This window comes from Dreissena polymorpha, chromosome 2 (assembly GCF_020536995.1).
Source record: "Dreissena polymorpha isolate Duluth1 chromosome 2, UMN_Dpol_1.0, whole genome shotgun sequence".
Classification (NCBI taxonomy): Eukaryota; Metazoa; Mollusca; class Bivalvia; order Myida; family Dreissenidae; genus Dreissena; species Dreissena polymorpha.
The window spans coordinates 116,668,267-116,693,647 of NC_068356.1; the positions used below are offsets into that span (position 1 = coordinate 116,668,267).

The window sequence follows — 25,381 nt, forward strand, 5'->3', positions numbered from 1 at the left end:
ATAAATCAATGTGTTTTATTATCATTGTAATTCCGACGAGTATAGAATAACATACACATATCTGCTTCACATATAAACAGTAAGCTAGAAAGGACATAGTTATTATTTTTTTACTAGAAATATAAATTGTTTAAAACGATCTAGAAAAGAAACATAATTCCGCTGACATTTCATTACATCATTTCTCTTTATGCATGGCTTTTTTTAATGCGGTTGGTTTTTGTTTTATATAACTTAATAATGGAAATCTAACATCGCAGCGACACTTTGGCACAAGTGATTATTTATAATTTGTTTCATTTAAAAATATCGAAATTTATCACTGCAATATATATTTTTAATATAGCTACACAAATGTTTAATAGCCCACATACCAATTAACATAAGCACTGTTTTGTGAAAATGCATAGTTTTTTGTTGCTTTGTTTTGAAACAAACAAAAAATAAAAAATACCTACAATGTTAGTTTTTTATCACTTTTGATTATAATACAATCATAACGTACGCAAGAGATGGTCAATGGGACAGAGATCTAAATAACATAAAAGGAACTTAAGTCACAGAATGTAGCTCATACCATAAATTGTAATTCCATGTTGTGTTGGTTACCTGCTTCGTTAGTGTTTGATCTCTTTAGAATGCATATAAACTAGCGTAACCAGTTGAAAAAGTATTATAATGAAATAACATGGCCGAGGGGTGAAACAAAATGTTGAGAAGATAAGAAGTCGATTTGTCTTAAGTATTTTTAATGTAAATATTTAACAATATATAACGATTAAACTATTGTAAAATAGGAAATAATGTATTTCGGAAGCGTGCTAAAAGTAATGAAAAAAATATTGTGACTAGGTCAATGAACTATCGTCTTTTTAACCATCGGTATCAATGTAATTGACACCGAGTATGTACATTCAATTAAAGAAAAATAATGAAAATAAATATACATCAAAACAATCAGGCAAGTAATTTCAGATACTGGTTCAATGTGTACAATGAATTTGCTTCGCATTTATGTTTTAATAAGAAAATATACTAGTATGCAAAACACATAGCCATGCTTTTCTTTCTTTCTCTAGATTTTTTACATTTGTAACACAAAGGAAGGACACGTTTAGGTTTACATCCCCTTTCGACGTATATTACATACACTTTAGAATTATGAAATATTTGGGAGATTGTTTTATATTTAAGAATATGTCCATGTTAATAATTAGTTTACTTCTCATCTTCGATTGAAGCATTCGCTCTTTTTTTACGTAAAACTACATGAAATTTAAAAAAACAAACATGAAAAGTATCACAAAAGCGATTAAAGCAAACAATATACAAAAACAACACATTTTTGTAAGTTCATGGAAAATGTCAAGACAATACTGCACATTGCGAGACAGTAATTACAATTTACACGATGCTGAGTGATTTATCATGAAAAAAAACGATGCAAAAACGGTTATTGTGAACGATTTGACGAGTCAATAAATTTTCGTCAAAAAACGAAAGCAACATGATGGAAATAAGAAACCATGATTCAATGTGCAGGGTGAATTCTATGTTCATATTTGTCTTTTATTTTGAAAGCAATAAAATGCACATATCGTTGTTAACATTCAAAGGTGAATATTCTGTGCCGACGACGCATTACTGTCGTATCGTATGTATTCTCGCGAAGTGCTTTTGCCATGGCAACAGCTTGACAACCCGCATCCCAAATAACAACCTGCGCAACAACCCGAACGTATTTCAGTAGGTGGTACCTGAGACTTGGCAAAGTTAATAAAAACTTGCTCAAGTGTGGTTTGACTAACAGAGTAATCCTCGATGTTGAAATGGGTTATTGCTGTCTCCATTTTTCCAAATATTCTCGCAAGTGTCATGGAAGTATCTGTGATGTGATAATTGACCATCCTCCTGTCGACATCTTTCAAGTTGCATCCTGGAAATTGTTGCTCAATGAAGTTCTGGAGATCTTTTGTGTCAGGCAGTGAGCCATCCACAGGGGTCCCTATTGTCGCAAACAGAATGTACCCTTCACTGAATTTGTTCTTCAGGTGTTGAGGACTTCCGAGACATTTAAACTGACCGTTGACCATGATCGCAATTCTTGTGCAAAGCGCCTCGCATTCTTCCATGCTGCGAACATAATTATTTGTAATGTATTGAATAATTTAGATTTAACAACAAACTATAAAAGGTAAGTACGCATATAAAATGCCAGAAACAGAACTTAACTTAAATAAAATGCTATAAAGACTGTCGGGTGTGTGGCTCTAAAAGAAACACTTATTTGTAAAATGTTACCCATTTTATTTGAAAAGTTAATTTTGTAAATAACGCGATTAGCAGGCGGTTGTGCTTAAACATACGGATGTCGCGACCAAAAAACATACACATATGGTTGGATTAAAAGTTAATGTTCTGACAAAATAATGACACTGCTCTGTACCTATGCGATGTGAGAATAAGCGTCCGTCCAGAAGCTCTGATCCTACACAGAGTGTCCCAAAGATATCGACGTGCATAAGGGTCCATGCCAGTCGTCGGGTCATCCAAGAACACTACTGGCGGGTTTCCTATCAGAGCTATAGCCGTACTTAGCTTTCGCTTATTGCCACCGCTTAAAGGATATGATATCATATTTCAATTATTTTATTCAAATTTTGCTTAACATAGTACGATAAATCTTGATTATACAGCAATACAAAAAAAAGAAGTACACATGGCTGGTAACGGTCGTTGTTGGTAAACAAAGGCTGTCAGAAGACAGCGCGCTCGACTTTTCGAGTGCTTGACAGTATAACGTAAGCCATGTTGTTCATATTCAATATGGTCAACGTACATTGTAATATAGTCATATTCTAACTGGAAGAGGACCATACTTGAAACATATATATCGCTTATGTTTTAAAAAAGTGGTACATTATAGACGATGCTGAGTTCAGGTATATTTTCCACAATCTATTGAACGTTTGTAAAGACATACAACAAACTAATAAGATTATATTTCAAGTTTGATAGCAATAGCTTGGGGATGGTTCGTCTTTTTAAAATAAAATAATAAAAATAATTATTTATGTTTTTTTACCATGTTTAAAAAAACAAGAGATGTGTTTGTCAGAAACACAATGTCCCCTTATGCGCCGCTTAAAAAAATTTTACCTTTGACCTTCAAGGAATACCTTGACCTTTCACCACTTAAAATGTGTAGCTTTATGAGATACACATGCATGCTAAATATCCAGTTGCTATCATCAATATTGCATAAGTTATGACCAAGGTTAAAGTTTTGTGACACATACAATGACAGACACATACAATGACAGACAGACAGACAGGCCCAAAACAATATATCCCCGATCATTCGATCCGGAGGCATAAACATGTATTTTTGTTTGGGGTGGAGAGGGGGAATAATGTGGGGGTGTGGTCATTTATTAGATGATATTCAAAAAATAAGAAAAAAAAAACAGAGCTGTCTCCATAGGATGACATATGCCCCAGATAAACGCTTTGATAGAAGTTATGAGCATTTTTCAAAACCTAAACGCAGATTTCGAAACTTAACGCGGACCCTAAGGTCAAGGTCAAGGTCAAAGGGGTCAAATTTTGTGTACGTTAGGAAAGGCTCTGTCCATATACACATGCATACCAAACATGAAGGTTACATCTGAAGCAACATAGAAGTTTTTAGCATTTTTCGAAACCTAAACGCAAAGTGTGAGAGACATACAGACGGACAGACCGCCTGACGGACAGATGGACGGGTATTGCGATCACTATATGCCCTCCTTTGTCTGAACAGTCCCCTCATGGTAGTTAGTAAGTGTTGCAAGTATGAAAGCAATAGCTTTGATACTTAAGGAATAAAGTGGCGCAAAACACAAAACTTATCACACTTGTCATTTTTTCTAATTATAAAAGGGGCCATAATTCTGTCAATATGCCAGTCAGAGTGTGTTTTTTTCAAAGGAGTTATGCACCTTGACCTTCACAATTGTCTTGTTGCCATAAAGAAGTATTATAAGTTTAAGTTAAATATATTCGATAGTGTTAAAGTTATTAGACTTTATAAAAAACTTTAACCAACAGCGACGCTGACTCCGGGGCTAGTAGTATAGCTCTCATTTTTCTTTGAAAAGTCGGGTTAAAGGGGCATAACTCTAAAAATAATGCCTGAGAGAGTTATGCACCTTGACCTACACAATTGTCTTGTTGACATCAAGAAGTATTCCAAGTTCGAGTTAATTATCTTCGATAGTGTTCAAGTTATTAGACTTTATAAAAAAACTTTAAGCAACGGCGACGCCGACGCCGGTGCAATTAGTATATCTCTCATTTTTCTTTGTAAAGTCGAGCTTAAAAGTAAATAAAGATTTTTTTTTAAATTTTTTGGGGGGAGGGGGGTTCTGGGTGGGGCGTAGGGTATGGTTTTGGGTGGAGTCTATTGTGGTATGTCAGGTAAGTGTTGTTTTGTCAAAGTATGAATTAAATCTGATGCTAAATAAAGAAGTCATGGCACTTTAAGCAAAATTGATTTATTTGACTTTGAGATTCAAGGTCATTCAAAGGTCAAGGTGAAAAATCAACTTGCCAGGTACAGTACCCTCATGATAGTTAGAAAGTAATTTGAAGTTTGAAAGCAATAGCCTTGCTAATTTAGAAGAAGTGAATTGCATGTAAACACAAAATTTAAGAAAAATATTTAAAGTTTCTATTTCAAAATGGGCCATAAAAACGTCAATATGCCAACCAGAGTTACAGTCCCCTTATGATAGTTAGCAAAAAAAAAAAGTGTTCGAAAAATGAAAGCAATATGTATGATACTTTAGGAGTAAAGTGGATAAAAACACAAAACTTAACCATATTTTCAATTTTCTAAGTATAAAAGGGGCCATAATTCTGTCAAAATGCCAGTCAGAGCTACATAACTTTGCCTGCACAGTCCCCTTATGATAGTTAGTAAGTGTTGCGAGCATGAAAGCAATAGCTTTGATACTTTAGGAATAAAGTGGACCAAACACAAAACTGAACAAAATTTTAAATTGTCTAAGTAAAAAAGGGGCATAACTCGAAAATTAATGCTGCCAGAGTTAAGCACCTTGACCTACACAATTTTCTTGTTGCAATAAATAAGTATTGCAAGTTTGAGTTAATTATCTTTGATAGTATTAACGTTATTTGAGTGCATAATTTTTTTTTTAATTTTCTAAGTTAAAAAGGGGCATAACTCTAAAAATAATGCTGACAGAGTTATGCACCTTGACCTACAAAATTGTCTTGTTGCCATAAAGAAGTAATGAAAGTTTGACTTAAATGTCTTTCATAGTGTTAAAGTTATTTCACTGTATAACAAACTTTAACCAACGGCGACGCCGAAGCCGATGCCGGGGCGAGTAGTATAGCTCTCATTTTTCTTCGAAAAGTCGAGCTAAAAATCAGTCAATACAGTTTACCTGTAAGTTTGAACATATTTATCAGCGTATTGCGTTAGAAGTAGGGCATCTAAAATATCATCAACGAGAGCCGGAATTTCCTTAATTCCTCTCAGTCTAGCGTACATGAACAACGTCTCTCGTCCTGTCATTTGGTCTATCAACGCGTCAAACTGTGGACAATAACCGAGGTTATGCCGAACCTGTGACAAAATTGTATTGAACATATATACATTATTTTGTCATACAAACAATTAACATATTTTATACATCGTTCTATAAAAAGTTGCATTCAGTTTCCTAGCCTTGCATGCTAATAAATATTCTCTTCTGCATTACTTTTTTCAAAACGCATGTACATTTAGAAATTGGCGGAACGTACTTCTGCAATATTTGTTGATACATCGTAACCATTCAAGAACGCAGCCCCGGACGTGAGAGTTTCGTCCCCAGTTAGTATCTTGAAAGTGCTTGTCTTTCCTGCCCCGTTGACACCAAGCAACCCAAAGCATTCTCCTTCGGGTATTCCAAGACTGATTTGATTAACTGCGACGTGATTGTTGTAACATTTAGAAAGCTCTGACAGAATGAGCTTATCCGATCTAAATAAAGACGTGACTGTATTATTTGCGATTCGACTTCGTTCTTCAGCAACGTCATTATCTTCTCGTACGACATCATGTGTAATTATATACTCGTCCAATGGCTTTGTTCGTTTTCTAATCTTCTGAATGACGCTTTGGACAAGATTAGATTCCATCAGTAGAAGGACCCCGTAATAGAACACGAACTGAATGCATAGAAACGTCAACATTCTGCCTATTCCGTTCGCCTGCCAGCCAAGCGGATTGGGGTTGTATTCAATACAGGTTGATGAATTTCCACAGTTCCCTGATTCTGTTTAAAGCATAAATAGTATACAGTCGATAACATAATTTACCCCACAAAACAATGTAGATGTATTCCCTTATATGTTTCGTCTTGTTAATGCTATATCCAATAAAAAATTACAAGCAAATACATTGCGAATTTCTAACATCTCGGCTGAACCAAATTGTAACATGAACCAATCTTATTCCTAATCATTTTTATTGTAGAAACCGACAATAAATGAACACCTTAGTCAAAAGCGTACAGCTTCAGCGAAGTTTTAGATAAAAGCAAACGTCTTACCTATGCAACATGGGTTTGGAATAAAATCGCAAAAATCCTTAATTTTATCCTTAACGCAATACTCCTCGTAGATAAGCCCAAGCTTGTAGTTTTGATAGTAATCTTCAATGCCTTGGCCGAGGCAGTAGTTCGGTAACAGAACCAGGAATACCCTCTCCAAGGCATGAGCAAGATCCAATAGATCTATCTGTGGTATACTTAAAATACCAACAGCAAGTATCGTAGCCACACCTAGAAAACAAGAGTTCAATGCTAAATTAAATACGAGTATTAATTTAATCTTAAGATAAAAAGTTTTTTTTAATTACTTCAAAGAGTTTGAAAATTGTATCATCAGGATCGGTCGTCTATTGCATGGTATTACTTATATTTTGTGGCATGAACAAAACGATGCATAACAAACAAGAGTCGTTACAGCTGTAAAAGAAAACATATCTAGACCAAATTACATAACGACAATACTAGCTTTAAACGTGATCTATTATTGACCTGAGATAAGGTTGAACATTGTCAACCACACATATCCACTAGCTGGAACGTTGAACAAGAATGAACACAGGTACATAAACGGCAGCATTGCACATCCATACAGAACGAAAAGTAGAGCGATGTGGGCCATGTTGTGTCCTGCTATAAAGGCGTCTACTTGGAAAGCCCAAATCGTTATCAAAAGGGCAATTGCTGTCATCAAATAATTCAATATGTCCCAACAAAATGTCGCTGACCAAAACGTGAAAACTCGAACACCACGAGTAAATTGAAGATGCTTGGCCTTAGTTGCCCTTTCTTTGATAATAAATAATGCAAAACTACTGGCAAGAAATGACATTCCGAATACTATGTTAAATGCAAGTGTGAACCCAGTTGTTTCCGACGTACTCTCATCTCTCAATTTGTCTCTGAATGTTCTAGGTAAAGGATGATTTATGACACTCAGTGAATAGTCACTGCTGTTCATCACGTATCTGAGCAACGCATTTCCAACCATAGCTAAGCTAACGCCAGGGGTATGAAAGGCTTGGTTGTTGAAAAAGCTTTTGACCTGTAAAATGGAATTTTCCGTGATTTTAATGGCCGCTGCAACAAGATATTTTATATTATATCCGCCTATACCATTCTTAGCTTGATTCAGCAAGAACTCAATCATATCAGGATTAGTCTGGAATCCTTTATCATCGTTAACAAGTGTTACAACAGTTCTTTGGCTCTTGTTGAACTGATCCCTGTACGCATTCCCGAATTGAACCACATTTGTAACACTTTTGTTCCCGAGAGCATAAACAACCACGTTATCCCCCAAAGTGTCGATTGAAAGTGAAAGAGCAGGCTGGTCATGCGGCCCTGGGAAAGTTTGGATCAAAATGAGACCAGCAATTGTGAAAAACAGAGGAACGCCTATCTGGGAGCCGGTTACTATCAAATTCCGAAAAGTGTGCGTTAGGCGTTTTATTAACATGGCGTAGAATTGCTGCATGTAGAGACGAATGCCAGTTATTGTGTTGTAGTTTTTCCGTAAAACTGGCGCTTCGGTGGTATTTATTATCGGAGCCATGAGCTGCATCTGTAAGCAAAACAAATCCATCACTAGAGCTTGTAACAAGACTGACGAGGCAGATCATCGACGAGACATCATCCGTAATATGAAGGAAGTTTCAGCAACAACAAAAACTGTTTATAGTGAATATTGATAACCATTATGTAATTGAAAGACATAGCAAAAATAGCGGCATAACTTTTGTACTTTCTAATAAAGGATAATTCAAATCTACAATTTCATAAGGAACAATTCTTGCGATGTTTTACATTGAAAAGTGCAGAAGAAAGTTTGCTGAAAAAGTTGTGCCAGACGGATAGAAATACGGACAAACAGACAGACGAAAAGACGTCCATACGGTTTCCAATATCACGTTACTTTGTTACGGTGGCACAATCATGGCCATTTTTACTACCTTTGTAAACAGTGGACAGTGGATATTCGCAGTGTATACCATTTACAATATACATGCTTCAAACAATTGACGATGAATCAAAATTAACGTAGGTGTGTAATTGTAAGCATAAAAACAACTTTATCGAGCTCAACCTTGTATGTTTCCATGCTCAATCTTCGCAGCATTTGTAACGCCATTTGCGGGGATCACAGACAAGTCCTGAACCTCGCTGAGAGAAATTGACCTATCACTGGAATTTTCGACAGATTGTTCCCCTACCCTGCAAAACAGGGAAAGTAGTTACCTGAAGATGTACTATTGTAATTAAGTTGCTTATCTTATGTTATATTAGGGAGCTTAAAAGAATGATCGCAAAAAGTTCACATCCACTAAATTTGCCTGCTCTAACGAGAAACCAGGCTACGTCTATCTTTAGTGGCATTGATACTTATGGGGCATGTGTAAGGAGTAAAAAGCGTTGGTTATGACACGACTTTTTCTAAATGCATTCGTGTACGTATATAATAATGATTTGCTGCGATCTTTATCATACAATGAAATTTTCAGTAACTAGCAGTTTTCTTCGAAAATTGGGTGAATGCATTAGGTTAATAATAATACATATCGGTGTAAAAAGGTAAAATAAGAAAAGCATTTTAAAACCTCAAAAACACTTCTTCCATTTTTGTAACAGAGATGCCGTAGCACTGAATTCCCATTTCCCCTAGTTTGCTGTCGAACTCCGTAAACATTTTCTCGAAAGCCGAGGACCTCTCCTTTGGCAGAATGAACGAAAGCTCGGCAGCGACGTTATTCTCCAGTTTTGCATCCGGAACGTGATGCTTTATACGTTGCGTTATGAAATTTACGTCACAGTTGTCTGCCTTTACAATTATCATGTGGTACCCAGACCCTTTAAATAAACATGTGTGATGAAAATCATAAGACAGCATAGCCTTCCAAGACCATAGCCCTGTGCGATAAATACATGTATCACAAATACCATTAGTTATAATTGTTCAATATTTTAACACGATTTTTGGACTAAATATACGTCTCAATTACCGTATTTGTTTTTCAGAAATTTTGAGCTTCCACAACATTTCAAAACGCCTTCTGCCATGATTGCAATCCTGTCGCCAAGGTGATCTGCTTCGTCCATAAAGTGCGTGGACAAAACTATCGTGCGACCGACTTTATTCTGCTGCAGGATATTCCAAAGTTGTCTGCGGGCTTCTGGGTCCATTCCAGATGAAGGTTCATCTAGGATAACAACCTGCGAATGATCAGATTGTGTAGATATGAAATGTTGGTTCGTTAAGCAAAACGGTAGTTACATGATTAACGTTTAACTACAATGCTCGGCAATTGCATTTAGGTTCGCGGTACATTTTACCAAACAACAAATGCTTTATCACATTAATATGTGATATTTTAACCCTCAAAAACATAAAAGAGGTATGAAATAACTTGCGCATTGACACCGACTTAAAAGGGTAAATAATGAACAGTTGCATACACAGGTTACCGATTATACGTTTAGCAAACAAAAACGACATATATCACAAAAAAGGTTACAAAGGAAAGTTAAATATTAAACAAAGTGTTGCAGAATATTTCAAGATACCTTCGATCCTCCAATCAGTGCTATGGCAACTGATAGCTTACGCTTCATACCTCCTGAGAGTGTCATCGCCTGAGAGTGTCGTTTGTTCTCAAGATTGATTGTGCGGAGCATTCGGTTAATTTCCTCTTCCAAATCGTAGCAAGGAATAGCCCTTCAACTAAAGCAGCGAGTCACATTATTGATTGCTTTGTTTAATCACGATATATTACGCACGTATGTGGTAATGTGTGAATCATTTGTTAAAGAGCGCATATATTGGGTTCAAAATTCAAGTATTCAGTAGTTTGGTGCTTTGTGTCAAATAAGTGACAATAATAACAATTAAGTTGTGCAATTTACTTCAGTTACCAACAGTGCTAATAGGTCTTTAAAACAAATAAATCACACCCATGTGTTTTTTTCCTAGATGAGGAAAGAGAGATTACACTTTGAAACAAAGCTCTTACCCTGGCAAAGAATGTCAGATGCTCTTCTACAGTGAGGCTGTCAAATAGAACGTCGTGCTGTGGACACAGGCCCAGGCTGCTGCGAACGTTAGCAATATCTTGTCTTATGTCGAACCCATTCACACGGGCTGTACCACTACTCGTGGGAATGAAACCTATAATGTCCAGTATATTATTCCAACTCATAAAATATTTCTTTTCTCATGCTGCCATAACAGATAGGTGAATACATAGTAAACAAATTCATTTAACATTTATTTATATGGTTCAGTGGTTTACATAAAAATCTAACCTGTCAGCATAGACATAGTGGTTGTCTTTCCGGCTCCATTGTGACCGAGGAGCGCTGTAATGTGACCTTCATACAGGTCCAAGGTCATACCACAAACAGCCACCTTCTTTTTCCCTCCGTTTTTAAATTCCTGCAAAGCAATTACAGAAACTAGTTTATTAACATAGTTAACAATTGTAATATTATAACTCTTAGATCATCTGTTATGGTTATTCAAAGATCAATCCCTCTTTATCATTATATACTGCCCTGTACAAGAGCCACATGGTAGTATACTGCCCTGTAAAAGAGCCGCATTGTAGAATACTGCCCTGTAAAAGAGCCGCATTGTAGTATACTGCCCTGTACAACAGACACATGGTAATATACTGCCCTGTACAAGAGACACATGGTAATATACTGCCCTGTACAACAGACACATGGTTATATACTGCCCTATACAACAGACACATGGTAATATACTGCCCTGTACAACAGACACATGGTAATACACTGCCCTGTACAACAGACACATGGTAGTATACTGCCCTGTACAAGAGACACATGGTAATATACTGCCCTGTACAACAGCCATATGGTAATATACTGCCCTGTACAACAGACACATGGTAATATACTGCCCTGTACAACAGACACATGGTTATATACTGCCCTGTACAACAGACACATGGTAATATACTGCCCTGTACAAGAGCCAAATGGTAATATACTGCCCTGTACAACAGACACATGGTTATATACTGCCCTGTACAACAGACACATGGTAGTATACTGCCCTGTACAACAGACACATGGTAATATACTGCCCTGTACAAGAGCCAAATGGTAATATACTGCCCTGTACAACAGACACATGGTTATATACTGCCCTGTACAACAGACACATGGTAATATACTGCCCTGTACAACAGACACATGGTAATATACTGCCCTGTACAACAGCCATATGGTAATATACTGCCCTGTACAACAGACACATGGTAATATACTGCCCTGTACAACAGCCATATGGTAATATACTGCCCTGTACAACAGACACATGGTAATATACTGCCCTGTACAACAGACACATGGTAATATACTGCCCTGTACAAGAGCCACATGGTAATATACTGCCCTGTACAACAGACACATGGTTATATACTGCCCTGTACAACAGACACATGGTAATATACTGCCCTGTACAAGAGCCAAATGGTAATATACTGCCCTGTACAACAGACACATGGTTATATACTGCCCTGTACAACAGACACATGGTAATATACTGCCCTGTACAACAGCCATATGGTAATATACTGCCCTGTACAACAGACACATGGTAATATACTGCCCTGTACAACAGACACATGGTTATATACTGCCCTGTACAACAGACACATGGTAATATACTGCCCTGTACAAGAGCCAAATGGTAATATACTGCCCTGTACAACAGACACATGGTTATATACTGCCCTGTACAACAGACACATGGTAGTATACTGCCCTGTACAACAGACACATGGTAATATACTGCCCTGTACAAGAGCCAAATGGTAATATACTGCCCTGTACAACAGACACATGGTTATATACTGCCCTGTACAACAGACACATGGTAATATACTGCCCTGTACAACAGACACATGGTAATATACTGCCCTGTACAACAGCCATATGGTAATATACTGCCCTGTACAACAGACACATGGTAATATACTGCCCTGTACAAGAGCCAAATGGTAATATACTTCCCTGTACAACAGACACATGGTAATATACTGCCCTGTACAACAGACACATGGTAATATACTGCCCTGTACAACAGCCATATGGTAATATACTGCCCTGTACAACAGACACATGGTAATATACTGCCCTGTACAACAGCCATATGGTAATATACTGCCCTGTACAACAGACACATGGTAATATACTGCCCTGTACAACAGACACATGGTAATATACTGCCCTGTACAAGAGCCACATGGTAATATACTGCCCTGTACAACAGACACATGGTTATATACTGCCCTGTACAACAGACACATGGTAATATACTGCCCTGTACAAGAGCCAAATGGTAATATACTGCCCTGTACAAGAGCCACATGGTAATATACTGCCCTGTACAACAGACACGTGGTAATATACTGCCCTGTACAACAGACACATGGTTATATACTGCCCTGTACAACAGACACATGGTTATATACTGCCCTGTACAACAGACACATGGTAATATACTGCCCTGTACAAGAGCCAAATGGTAATATACTGCCCTGTACAACAGACACATGGTTATATACTGCCCTGTACAACAGACACATGGTAATATACTGCCCTGTACAAGAGCCAAATGGTAATATACTGCCCTGTACAACAGACACATGGTAATACACTACACTGTACAAGAGCCACATGGTAATATACTGCCCTGTACAACATACACATGGTAATATACTGCCCAGTACAACAGCCATCAGGCGTTTTCTTTTTTTTAATCGTCATATGATAAAGCCAGTTCTTGTATTACGTTTTATTATTATAATGTGCTCTTAAATTTGATGCTTTAACAAATGTTATTTGCTATACATGTACATTTTGTATAAAGCGCCTTTGAACGCACAATACTGTCTGAAAAGGGCGCTATATAAATGTGGTATTATTATTATTATTATCAATGACTCCCGATATACGAAACAACTGGAAACACGTGTCGTGTAATTTAAAGACAAAACCAACCTTTCGGAGATTGCGGATCGATATTCCTGCCTTTTTGCCCTCTGGGTCTGCCTCAAAGTACTCCGGTACCTGCCCAATTGATCTTCCCTTATCTTCGAGCACAAACTCATCTGAATGCGTTCCGCACCAATACGAGCACTGCATACAGAAAATAATCAAATACTTACAACATACGGATGTATATATCTTTAAGAAAAGACTGTTACTGACGGAATCTACCATGGTTTTAAATTCTTTGAAAATATTTTCGTTTTCTCTATGAACATTGATCACAGTGCAGAAGTGAATAAGGTACTCACAGTGAACGGGAAGTACCATTTCTGTGGAACGCCGTATTCTCCTGGAAACACGGCCTCCACATACCACGTAATCATTCCGTAAAGTACGGCGTCCGCCAGCATCATCATTATGACATTGAACAACGAGAAATTATCATCTATAGACGCCCCTCTTCGAATGTTGCTCCATTGAACACCCTCGCCTGCCAAACAGATTTTGGAGAATTATAGCTTGGAATAATTTACAACAGCGTATCAAACACATGCTCAAATTAGTGTACAGAACCAAGTTCGTGAAAACCAACCCACTTTCCTGTATATAATTGTAAAACAGAACATGTAAAACAACCTGCACACACAATATTCTTCGTTTTTATTGATATAACACAGATATTTGGTCTACATTAATTGAATTTATCATACGCACATATGTGGTAATGAATGCCTTATAAAATGATTGCAGCAGTTCTGTCAAAGAGCGACCCTGTTAACGTTTAGAAATCATATACACTAACAATTTGTAGGACTTAATTTTCAATATTTACAGCAAGATATTGTGTACAATATACTTTAACGTTTAGTTTACCAGAAAATAAAATACAAATTGTCTGAGTAAAATTCTGGATTTCTTTGCTGCCCTGAAAGTTTTAATTAACAAATATATTAAAACGTTTAGGTCATCTTGAACAGTTCGCCTAAAACCGTCATGATTTAATGTTTTCCGTATGATACTGAAGACATATTACGACGTAATCACTCATCCATAATAAATATTGCAGATGTGTTTTAAGTTAGTAATCATTCAATAGCTTTCATTCGTCATTCACACATCAACGTTTCAGTTCGAACTGGTTTTACATATCTGCTATTAATGTCCCAATTTTCGTACAAAAGAATAATAATTCATCAAAGGGAATGTTTCAAAATAATCAACTTCATTCATTTTATTATTTGTGCAAAAATTAAAGATATTTAAAGAATGCTACCTGTTCCTTCAAACATGCCTATAATTTGGCCTCCGTACGCCATGGCGACGTTGGAAACGAGGCTGGAAACCAGCTTCTGTCCCCAGGTAAAGGTCGCATAACGCGGCTGGATAAAGAAGTAGGGGATGTATGTCACGAAGAACAGAAACCCACCGGCTGCAGCGCCAGAGTTGGCTGGATAATGAAAAAAGATAATTACAATAAAAAATGTAAGGTTTTACTATAGCCATACAATGTAAACTGGACCGACCTCTGGCAGCCATTTTTTAACAAGCTGAAACCATTTTGGAACTCAGTCGATGTATTACAAGAACAAATGCTCTGACCAGGTTCCATGACGATTGGACAATAAATAATACTTGTTGAGTCTTAACAAAGTTTTACTTTAGCCGTATATCGAAAACTACACCGCCCCTGGCGGCCCTGTATTTCAACGGACCGGAACCGTTTTAGAACTCAGCTGATAAATTATTGAGACACATGTTCTGACCAAGTTTCATGAAGATTGGACAATAAATGTGACCTTTAGAGTGTTAAAAGGGTAAATCTTGACTATGTACGACGCACGACGGACGACGGACACACGGCGATTACAATAGCTCACCATGAGAACCTTGTGCTCAGGTGAGCTAAAAATGATAATACTACCAAACATATCATTTTCATGACACAGTTCTAAAACAGTTGTTTTCCTCGTATTTACATTTCGCATACCTTTACTGAAGAAGACGCTTACGGCAAAGCAGAACGATATGGTGGAAACGGAGTACACGATGAGGTATACGAAGACCACAGAAGGGTCCGTCTTGCCTATTACTGGCCCTTTAGCTGTCCCCACGCACAGGAGCAGGGTCATGACCCCCACAGTGATGCACAAAAACAGCAGGTATTTCACGAACCATGCAGTCCAATGAAGCCAATTGTTGAGACCCATCATTTTCATAGATTCCTGTGTAAACGCATATAAGCATAGTGAAACACTATTTGCACCAGTAGGAGATACATATTATAAACACACTAGGTACCTTTATATACGGCAGGTGAAACATTACTTAACAATATAACATGGGACAAAAGATAAAGAAAAAACGCAAAAACAAATTAATACAACTAGTGTCATCGCCTATAGATTTAGGCGTAGCAGACCTGTTTAATGGTGCCAAAACCCCACTTTTGGCATAGACTTTTTAACAAAACATTTTAAAACATTACAATGTTATTAGAACAGAAACACAACAGATTACGATTCGACGTAGTTTAGAATGCAAAAACAGAACAAATTGCGCAACAGTTTTGTTTTTCTTAATCACTGCAAAATAACAAAGGCATATGCCTATAATTATACGTATTTATTTTAAGTAACGTGTCTTACCTTGAGTTTTCTTTCCTTCTCGTGCACCACATCTTTTACGACGTTAAGGGCCACTAGGACAAAGCTTAGCATGATGATAAGAGGGAACTGCTGCTGAATTACCAAGATGAAGTTGTCGGCGTTGTATGCGGGGTCAGGATGTCGTATCAGGGACATATCGGCGTAAGGAGTCATGTTGGGAGAGGTTCCTCTCTCTGCGACCTTTATGATGGCCATGTTGACGGCGTTTTGTACAGCAAGAAAGCCTTCCGGCGCATAACCTGTATATTTATTGAACACTTCGATATTTTAAAGCTGAAGTAATTTATATAATAAGGAGATGGCTGGTTCTTTATAGTAACGTGTTGAATTTATTCTTCGTTCTTTTAATACTATTAGCACATGAATGTCGCCTTTTTTCTAGTATGTATACAGAAAAGTTTATTTGATGCCTTAGAGCGTTGGCATCCCGCCACTCAACCCGTAATGTGGGACAGAACAACATCAATATGAGATCATTTCAACTTGATAACATAAATAATTTTAAACGTTGTTTTAGAAACTAGACTAATATTCCAATATAAATATTAACCAGTAAGTGCAATCAAATTTTCTATAAAGACAAATTACAACGAGGAGAAATAAGTTGTCAAACCCACTGGTTTGGTGCGTTAGCATTGATGGAAAGCATACCAAATTATAATAAGTAAATGTTCTTGTCGCCAGCTGATTTCGTTCGCTAAATTACAACGCAAAAATCTGAAATGGTGATAAAGTGAATTTACGTTTTCAATTGTGAGTTCATAGTTTATTTACGTTACTTTGTGTTCAGGGGATTTGTACTCTGACAGAGCTTTTGACAAATTCATCACGAGCCAAATTCGTTACAATCTGAACAATATTAAACATTTAATAAAGTAAAAAATTATGAGTATAAAATCGTTAAGATTGGGTAAAACACAGACTTTGTGGAATCGCCCCCTGTTGTTTTACGCTTACGTTTAAAACATATACCCACATATTTGGAGAGATTGACAAGACGGATATGAGGACGCCATATTAAGATTCCGTTTGTATGATTTCAGTTAAATGAAAATCATAGAGGAAAATTCAACTTCAGAAGAGGTGAAATTCAACATTAACAGCTTAAATTATCAATTTTCATAAATTACAAGAATTTTAATGTTTAACAGGAACAACAAATATCAAACAAACCTGGTGGTCCACCACAAGTCTTATCAGGGGTCCTTGGTCCAACTTGTTGGAACAACGGGAAAACGAAATCGGTTTGCCAGTTGTTGTTCATACGGTATGGATTCAGTCCAAATTTCCAAATCTCCTTAGAATTGCGTGGCGATGATGAGAATCGGAGCTTATACACGATATTCTTGGGTGAACTGGAACCGTTTCCAGAGAAACTGTTGGAGAACACGACACCCGCTAGATAATCTCTTGTGTTGTTGACGGTGGCATTTTCAAACATCAAAAAGCGCACCATCTCATCCTCAGAACTTAAGCCCTGCGTACCTGTAAAAAAGTTACCTTTTATTATATTGAATTGTATAGACTAATATTGAAGTAAAATAATCGTGTTTAGCAATTAAAATCGAATTCGCATGAATTAAAACAAAACAGTTGCCAGTGAAATAACTACATAACAACATGTATGTATAAAAGAACTGAAAAAGTTTTGGAAATTGGTGAATAAGCAATATCTCGATGAAAGACTGCAAGGTCTTTCCTCAGCAGTAGATGAAGATAAACACTTCGACGTGATACTCCTCAACTTCAGCAATTATGTTGATGTTTTTCCGCGTCACGACTGAACAAGGTGGGACCACAAGAGCATTAGTTAAATCTTTGAATAAGATATCCCTCTTTGTTCGCTGCCAGCGACGAAAGTGGGTGTGACCCCAGCCGATAAACTCAGAAAATGTCAGACGATTAATGGAGCCTTCATGGAGCAAATTTACTAAACACTATAACTACCGCGCAGTTTATTGACGGGGTCAACTTAAACAAAGCAATACTAGAGCAACAATGTAGATTAAATAGCAAATAAAGCCTTAAAAAGCTATATCCCCTCACACACACACACTTAAAATAAACTAAGAAACGTTTACAGTGCTCACGGTACAACACTATCAAGTCGAACTAGACATTTGTTACGCCAATCCTCGCATTGTACGCACACACAGAATATGACCCATACACCGCAACCAGTACCACGATACTACAAGAACATGTCTGGAACAAGCAGCAACGTACATCCAACGCTAATCTTGTAATGGTCTATAGGATCACACACAACCTTATGGACGACCCGAAAGAACAGTTCTTCCACCTTCAGAATCTAGGCAGCCTTTTTCTATGGACACGAATACAACATTATTATGTTCCGACACAAGATATGTTCACTCTGTTGAATGGGATTGCGCTGCAGAACTGATATCCCTAGACCAGGGCACAGCATACAATATAGAGCCAATATAAGAGGGCTGTATTGCTATTGTACCGCAGCGTCAATAGTTAGACTTGTCATGGACAAAAACACTAAAATAGTGACTGTTTAACAAAACATTGCTTGTATACATGCGCGAAGTGTATTTGTACCAAGTGTGGATTGTTTTCGAATAGACCTATCCCTTTGTAATAATAAGACACACTTAGTTTGCCATTAATATAAAGATTAACTTGAAGAAATACTTATAATTCGTGTCATTACCGATGATTCCTATTTGCTGACTAACAACGTGATGCATGACTTTACGTGTGACTTCGTTGTCAGGGGTAAAACTCAGATTTTTCGGTAGCGTCGAAGAAAGTTGTTTCCATCCGTTGCACTCTCTCCATACATTTTTCTCTTCCATCTCGCCCGTCACCCTGAGGCGGATGAAAATGAGGATGAGAGCGAAGAACGTAGGTAGTCCGATTTCGAAGACCGTTGTCTTGACCTTCCGCTTCTGAAGCAGAAAGTTCTTCCAGAGCAGCAGCAAGAAATGTCTCCCTTGTCTCGACATCGCTGGCTGCGGGGTGTTCAAATTTGGCGTCTATGCGCTCTACCTATAATAAATAAATGCAAAAAATAAAAGTACGTTTCGAATTGCCCTATGGCTCTCACCTGAGGAATTTCACTGATCGGAATATGTAGGATTTTACAATAGCCATACAAGAGAACCTTCCCTGCATCATGGCGGCCATATTTCTTAATTCACCGAAACCCTTTTAAAACTCGGCCAATATATCTTTAAAAAAGTTCTCATCAAGTTTCATGATTATATGACCAAAATTTGACTTTAAGAATGTGAACAATATTTCACTTTAACCATTTTAAAATGCCACGCATCCGGGCTGTCATGTTTTTCAACGGACCGGTACATTTTCGAACCCGGTTGAGATTTTATTAAACACAAGAGATGTATGTAAAAAAATAATGCCCCCGTCGCACACCACCAAAAACATTCTTGACTTTTTATACCAGTTGTTTAACAGCCAACAGTGAAAATAAATACTAGTATATTGTTCAATACAATGACTTTAACAGTTTTTTTGCAAACATTCTGTCACAGACAATTAAAGTTTAATTACTGAACTATTTTTTAAGATGGCGGTAACATGTATGTCCGTTATTTGCACAGTGCTCATTTCATGAGTTACCATACATGTTAAAGTAGCGTTAAATCATAATTGAAAGTCGGCTAAAGGTACTGTTACTACGGGTTCTTACGGCACTCAAACTGACGGTTGTATCTAGTATTTTATATCAAAGGCCTCCGTGATCTTGGTGTTGACTTTTTGACCTCAAAATCAATAGCAGTCTTCATCTCCTCCCAAGTAAAACCGATAAACATAAAATACGACGGAAAAAAATGTTTTCTTATAAAATAAATTATTTTATTCCAGCAACAAATGAACTGTTTTATAGAGAGAAAAAAAAAGAAATTTGACCTCTAAATGCGATCTTGACCTGTGAGGTAGAGTGACGGGAGATACACGCGACACTCCGTCTCCTCATGGAAGTGATTTTGGTCAGTTACATTTTAACTGATTAATGGCAAAATTTCGAACCGGACACGCTTTTGGTCGGCCAAATTGGATCTCCGACCTTTAAAGAGACCTTTTCACAGATTTTGGCATTTTATGAAGTTTTTCATTAAACGTTTTAAATGGATAAATGTAAATAGTGAAACTAAAAATATCCTCTTTAAAATAATTAAAAAGAAGAATAAAATTAAAGAAAACAAGAGATTGCCAAGCAATATTATCTCCTACCGGTGAAACTACACCATTTTCAGATTATATATATATATATATATATATATATATATATATATATATATATATATATATATATATATATATATATATATATATATATTTGTTGCCATAGCAAGAACCAGCATTGTTGACGTAGGAACAAAATGAAATGACGTGCATAATCTACATATTGCCATCTATCCATGTTTAAAGTTTCATGAAAAAAATGAAGAACTTATAAAGTTATCGCAGGATCCAGAAAAGTCTGATAGACAGACTGACTGACTGACTGACTGACTGACTGACTGACTGACTGACTGACTGACTGACTGACTGACTGACTGACTGACTGACTGACTGACTGACTGACTGACTGACTGACTGACTGACTGACTGACTGACTGACTGACTGACTGACTGACTGACAGACTGACTGACGAAATGCAAACCATAAGTCCCCTCCGGTTTCACCGGTAGGGGATAAAAAGTAATCCATAACTGGGCTCGAACAACTAACCAATAGAGTAAAAGTCTAGCGCTGAAAACAGTCGGCCATCCGCTCTCATATGCTATGATGCGTATTTTATACTTTATATACGCAATCACAAAATATAACGATAACAACACCCCCACCCCCACCCCAAATTATGCAATCGTTTCGCGTTTCTAGCGCTTTATAATTTTCAGGTTTTTAAATCGTAAACATACGCATATAATGGATTTAAGAGCCTGATTAATTTTCGGTATTACTGTTTCCTCGCAAATATAACTACAACGAAAATTTGAAAATCTGAAGCATTTTTTTCAATTTTGTCAATGTACCAAAAACATGAAAAGGTCCCTTTAAGGGTGAAGTTCACTTTTAAGGTAGGACGACATCTCTTAAAAGTAAAACGTCGTCTACACATGATGGTCACTTTCGGTAAGTTATCTTAAAATTACATTATGACAGACACAGTTACAGTCTGGAAAAGAGATGTTAAAGCCAAATTTTAACCTCTATGACCTTTACCTTTGAGCTTGGGAGATTATTTATTATGTGCAGATTTATTTTTTTTTAAACATCAATTTATGGTTATGCTATGACTAAGTCAGGAATTTTTGGACGGCAAACTTAATGCTGCCTTCTTCGAAGGAGGGCTCGAAAATGTTTGGACAATGTTTAATGATCATTTGGCCAAAAATCTGACTTCCAGAGTGAACGTACAGTTTCACTATAGCCATTTAAGGAAAACTGCCCAGCCTGTAGCCAATGTTTTTTTAAAGTGCTCACAAGGTCAAATAATCACCGAACAAATTTAGAACTGGACTTATCATTTTAGATATTATTTACTTAAAAGTTCTCATCAAGTTTATTGATGAATGGGCGAAAATGTGGTATCTGTGTGCAAGCTTTTTCTTAAATTTTACCTAATGATCTAATTTTAGCCGAACAACGTACGGCATACGACGAACGATGGTCAAAGGGCGGTCAAAAAGACTCACCACAAGCACGTTGTACTCAAATGGGAAACAAAATAGTGAAAATATACACGCCAAATGAATGCGGTATCGCAATCGTGGTCTAGCTGTAAGACGCTGACTTTCGGATCGGTGGTCCGGTGTTCGAGACAGGCTCGGTCACGTGGGTTTCTAACCAAACAAATTACTCAACGCTGTCTGCTCTTCACCAATCTGTTAAAATTGTTACATGTGAGTAAGCCAACCTTTACATTCACTGAACATGAGAGTGACAAACTGTTAACATTTACCGTGATTCATGGTTTCTTCCAATGTACCAAACAAGAGCTGTCTCCATAGGATGACATATGCCCCGAATACACGCTTTGATAGAAGTTATTGAAATGCACTAAGTGACCCCGTGACCTAGTTTTTGACCCTGCATGACCCATATTCGAACTTGACCTAGATATTGTCTAGATACAACTTCTGACTAAGTTTGGTAAAGATCGGATGAAAACTATTTGAATTAGAGAGCGGACACGAAAAGTGTGACAGACTGACAGACTGAGAGACTGACGGACAGTACAAAAACTATATACCCCCTTTTCTTCGAAAGGGGGCATAAAAACACAAGAGAGCATATGTGTTAATGTTGAACATACACGCTTATTAAATGTTTCGATTTAGTTACGATACGATACAGCGTATAATGCAATGTAAAATCAATCAAACTTTCAAAATAAAAACTAGACATGAAATTAACCTTTGATAGAATTCAATTCAGAACATCTTCAAATTATTAGATTAACTTCGTCACGATTAGATAAACTTCAAACCGGTACAATTATAATGCAATCGATATCAACATGAAACCACTTCATATATTGTAAACGTTTCGAATAAAGGCTGATTTGTAAGCAGTTTCTGAAAAGTATACATATTCTAAGTGTATGTCTGTCATAGCTTAACGGTACAATGCAGTATTTTATACAAATTATTTTCATCATATTAGCATTTGTGTTTCATATCGCCACCTTTACGAAGATTAAATATACAAATAATACAACAGCGTTCGTATCGATTATAAGAATATCATAAAATGTGCAATCATCTCTTTATATAACACTGAATACTGTGGAAAATACTATTAAACAAATACTTACAAAATTAGTTTCAAATACAAACTCAACGAATACAATTATCCATAGGTTTATGTGGACCAAGAATCCATCATATTGCCAAACGTTATCTTACCCAACCTCCTCAGTTTTTATTGAGCGTACTTAAATGCTTTATCAGGCGATTAATCATTGTGATGTATTTCACTACCGGCTATGGACAAACCTTTGAACGTTGTCAATCACATGCCGTTACACACAACCACCTGATATCCGCCTGTCGATACTTTAACATTATATAGCAACGTGTAGTTGGGTTAAAAGGGATTTTTTACAGACAGAACAATATGGACGAAACAAGAGGGGCGTGTTAACCCTCAATCGCTCACTTGAGTTTAAATTAAACAACAACTGTCAAATATTTGAACTCGTTGCTAGTTCTTGACTAAGCGTGACAATGTTTTAAACTTGACCAGGATATGGTCAAGACAAATATGCAGACCAAGTTTCATCATGACTATCAAAATTGACATTTATAGTAGTTGATGTGTTTTTCTACGATGTAAGCCGGTGACCTAGTGTTTTTTTTACACTACTTGACCCTTGTCCAAGATGTTATCTTGGCCTTGATTTTATGAATTAAAAACGAACTGACTAAGTTCCATCAATGTTTATTCCTAAATAAGGCTTCTAGAGTGGTATCAATGTTCTTCTAAGATTCGACAAAATCATTTTATCCCATATGATCGAGATTCGAACTTGGTCCGGATATTTGACAAGAAAATTATTCTGATCAAGTTTTTCTAAGATTCCATCTAGTGACACAGTTTTTTACCACACTTGACTTAAACTAGAGCTTTGTCACAGACGTTACGAATACCCCCACATGCCGCATTGACACAGAATATTTTGCATGTTGTCGTCACAAAAAACAGCGGACACCGTGACCCCTTGACCTAGTTTCTGACCCGGCATGGCCCATGTTCGAACTTGACCTACAAATCATCTAGATACAACTTCTGGCCAAATATGGTGAAGATCGGATGACAACTACTTGAATTAGAGAGCGGACACCATGCTGAATGTGTAAAACGTACTAAGTGACCCCGTGACCTCGTTTTTGATCTGGAATGGCCCAGGTTCGAACTTGGCCTTAAGATCATCTAGATCAAACTTCTGACCAAGTTTGGTTGGTGAAGATAGGATGAAAACTACTTGAATTAGAGAGCGAACACAATGCTGAATGTTAAAAAACGCACTAAGTGACCCCGTGACCTAGCTTTTGGCCCGACTTGGCCCATGTTCAATCTTGGCGTAGAGATCATCTAGATAAAACTTCTGACCAAGTTTGGTGAAGATATTGGATGAAAACTACTTGAATTAGAGAGCGGACAACATGCTGAATGTTTAAAACACACTAAGTAACCCCGTGACCTAGTTTTTGATCCGGCATGACCCATATTAAAATTTGACCTATACACCATTTGAATATAACTTTTGACCAAGTTTTGTGAAGATCGGATGAAAACTACTTGAATTAGAGAGCAGACACCATGCTCAATGTTTAAAACGCACTGAGTGATCCCGTGACCTAGTTTTTGATCTGACATGACCCATGTTCGAACTTGTCCTAGAAATCATATAGATACAACTTCTGACCAAGTTTGGTGAAGTTTGGATGAAAACTACTTGACTTAGAGACCGGACATCATGCTCAATGTTTAAAACGCACTAAGTGACCCCGTTACCTAGTTTTTGACCCGGCATGATCCATATTCGAACTTGACCTACACATCATCTAGATAGAACATCTGACCAGGTTTAATGAAGATCGGATGATAACAACTTGAATTAGAGAGCGGACACTAAATACGGATCGACCGACAGACAGACCGAAAGACAAGTTCATTCCTTTATACCCCCCTGATCTTCGTTTGTGGGGGTATAATTACGCCTAGACTATGTCAATATAGCATTCAAAGAAGGTTTCATCAAGATTGGGCCTGGTAACCTAGGTGTTCATCCCACTTGACTCATATTCGAACTATGCCTAGTTAATGTCAAGATATAGAATATTGGCCAAGTTTCATGAAGACTGAGTAATACATGTGGCTTCTAGAGTGGTAACATGAGTTTTCTAAGAGATAACCTAGATAACTCAATTTGGGGACCCCTTGATCCAAATTCGAACGTGGCCTTTAAATCGTCAAGATTAACATTCACACCAAGTTGCATACAGATTTGGCCTCTAAGGTTGTCATGAGCTGAAATTTGACCTCGTACATCGAACAATGCACGATGACGAAGTAGGAAATTAACT

General features: G+C 37.1%; 2 protein-coding genes across 6 annotated transcripts in view; both read right to left on the reverse strand.

The window, feature by feature from the left end:
- Window positions 1-732: 732 nt before the first annotated feature.
- LOC127868632 (phospholipid-transporting ATPase ABCA3-like) overlaps window positions 733-25,381 on the reverse strand; it is a 66,742-nt gene continuing 42,093 nt past the window's right edge. Inside the window, exons 16-21 of one of the 4 annotated variants that reach the window (XM_052410545.1) lie at window positions 7,095-7,647; window positions 6,606-6,836; window positions 5,815-6,329; window positions 5,454-5,635; window positions 2,447-2,617; window positions 733-2,133 (exon numbers count right to left, since the gene is read on the reverse strand). In XM_052410545.1, coding sequence (XP_052266505.1) covers window positions 1,611-2,133; window positions 2,447-2,617; window positions 5,454-5,635; window positions 5,815-6,329; window positions 6,606-6,836; window positions 7,095-7,647 — 2,175 coding nt within the window. In that variant the 3' untranslated portion in view covers window positions 733-1,610. The remainder of the gene's footprint in view (window positions 2,134-2,446; window positions 2,618-5,453; window positions 5,636-5,814; window positions 6,330-6,605; window positions 6,837-7,094; window positions 7,648-25,381) is intronic. The other 3 variants (XM_052410543.1, XM_052410544.1, XM_052410540.1) reach the window with 3 other exon arrangements.
- On the reverse strand, window positions 9,674-23,279 carry LOC127868644 (phospholipid-transporting ATPase ABCA3-like). 2 transcript variants are annotated; one of them, XM_052410575.1, is made up of 12 exons: window positions 23,107-23,279; window positions 18,969-19,306; window positions 17,459-17,770; window positions 16,265-16,524; window positions 15,607-15,841; window positions 14,893-15,066; window positions 13,928-14,109; window positions 13,698-13,766; window positions 10,902-11,031; window positions 10,610-10,764; window positions 10,164-10,320; window positions 9,674-9,812 (listed from the first exon to the last, which is right to left on the reverse strand). In XM_052410575.1, the coding sequence occupies exons 2-11, from the start codon at window positions 19,261-19,263 to the stop codon at window positions 10,279-10,281; spliced, it is 1,854 nt and encodes a 617-aa protein (XP_052266535.1). In that variant the 5' UTR covers window positions 19,264-19,306; window positions 23,107-23,279; the 3' UTR covers window positions 9,674-9,812; window positions 10,164-10,278. The 2 variants fall into 2 exon arrangements, with proteins under 2 accessions (XP_052266535.1, XP_052266534.1); XM_052410574.1 differs by having other exon boundaries at window positions 13,629-13,766; window positions 23,107-23,278.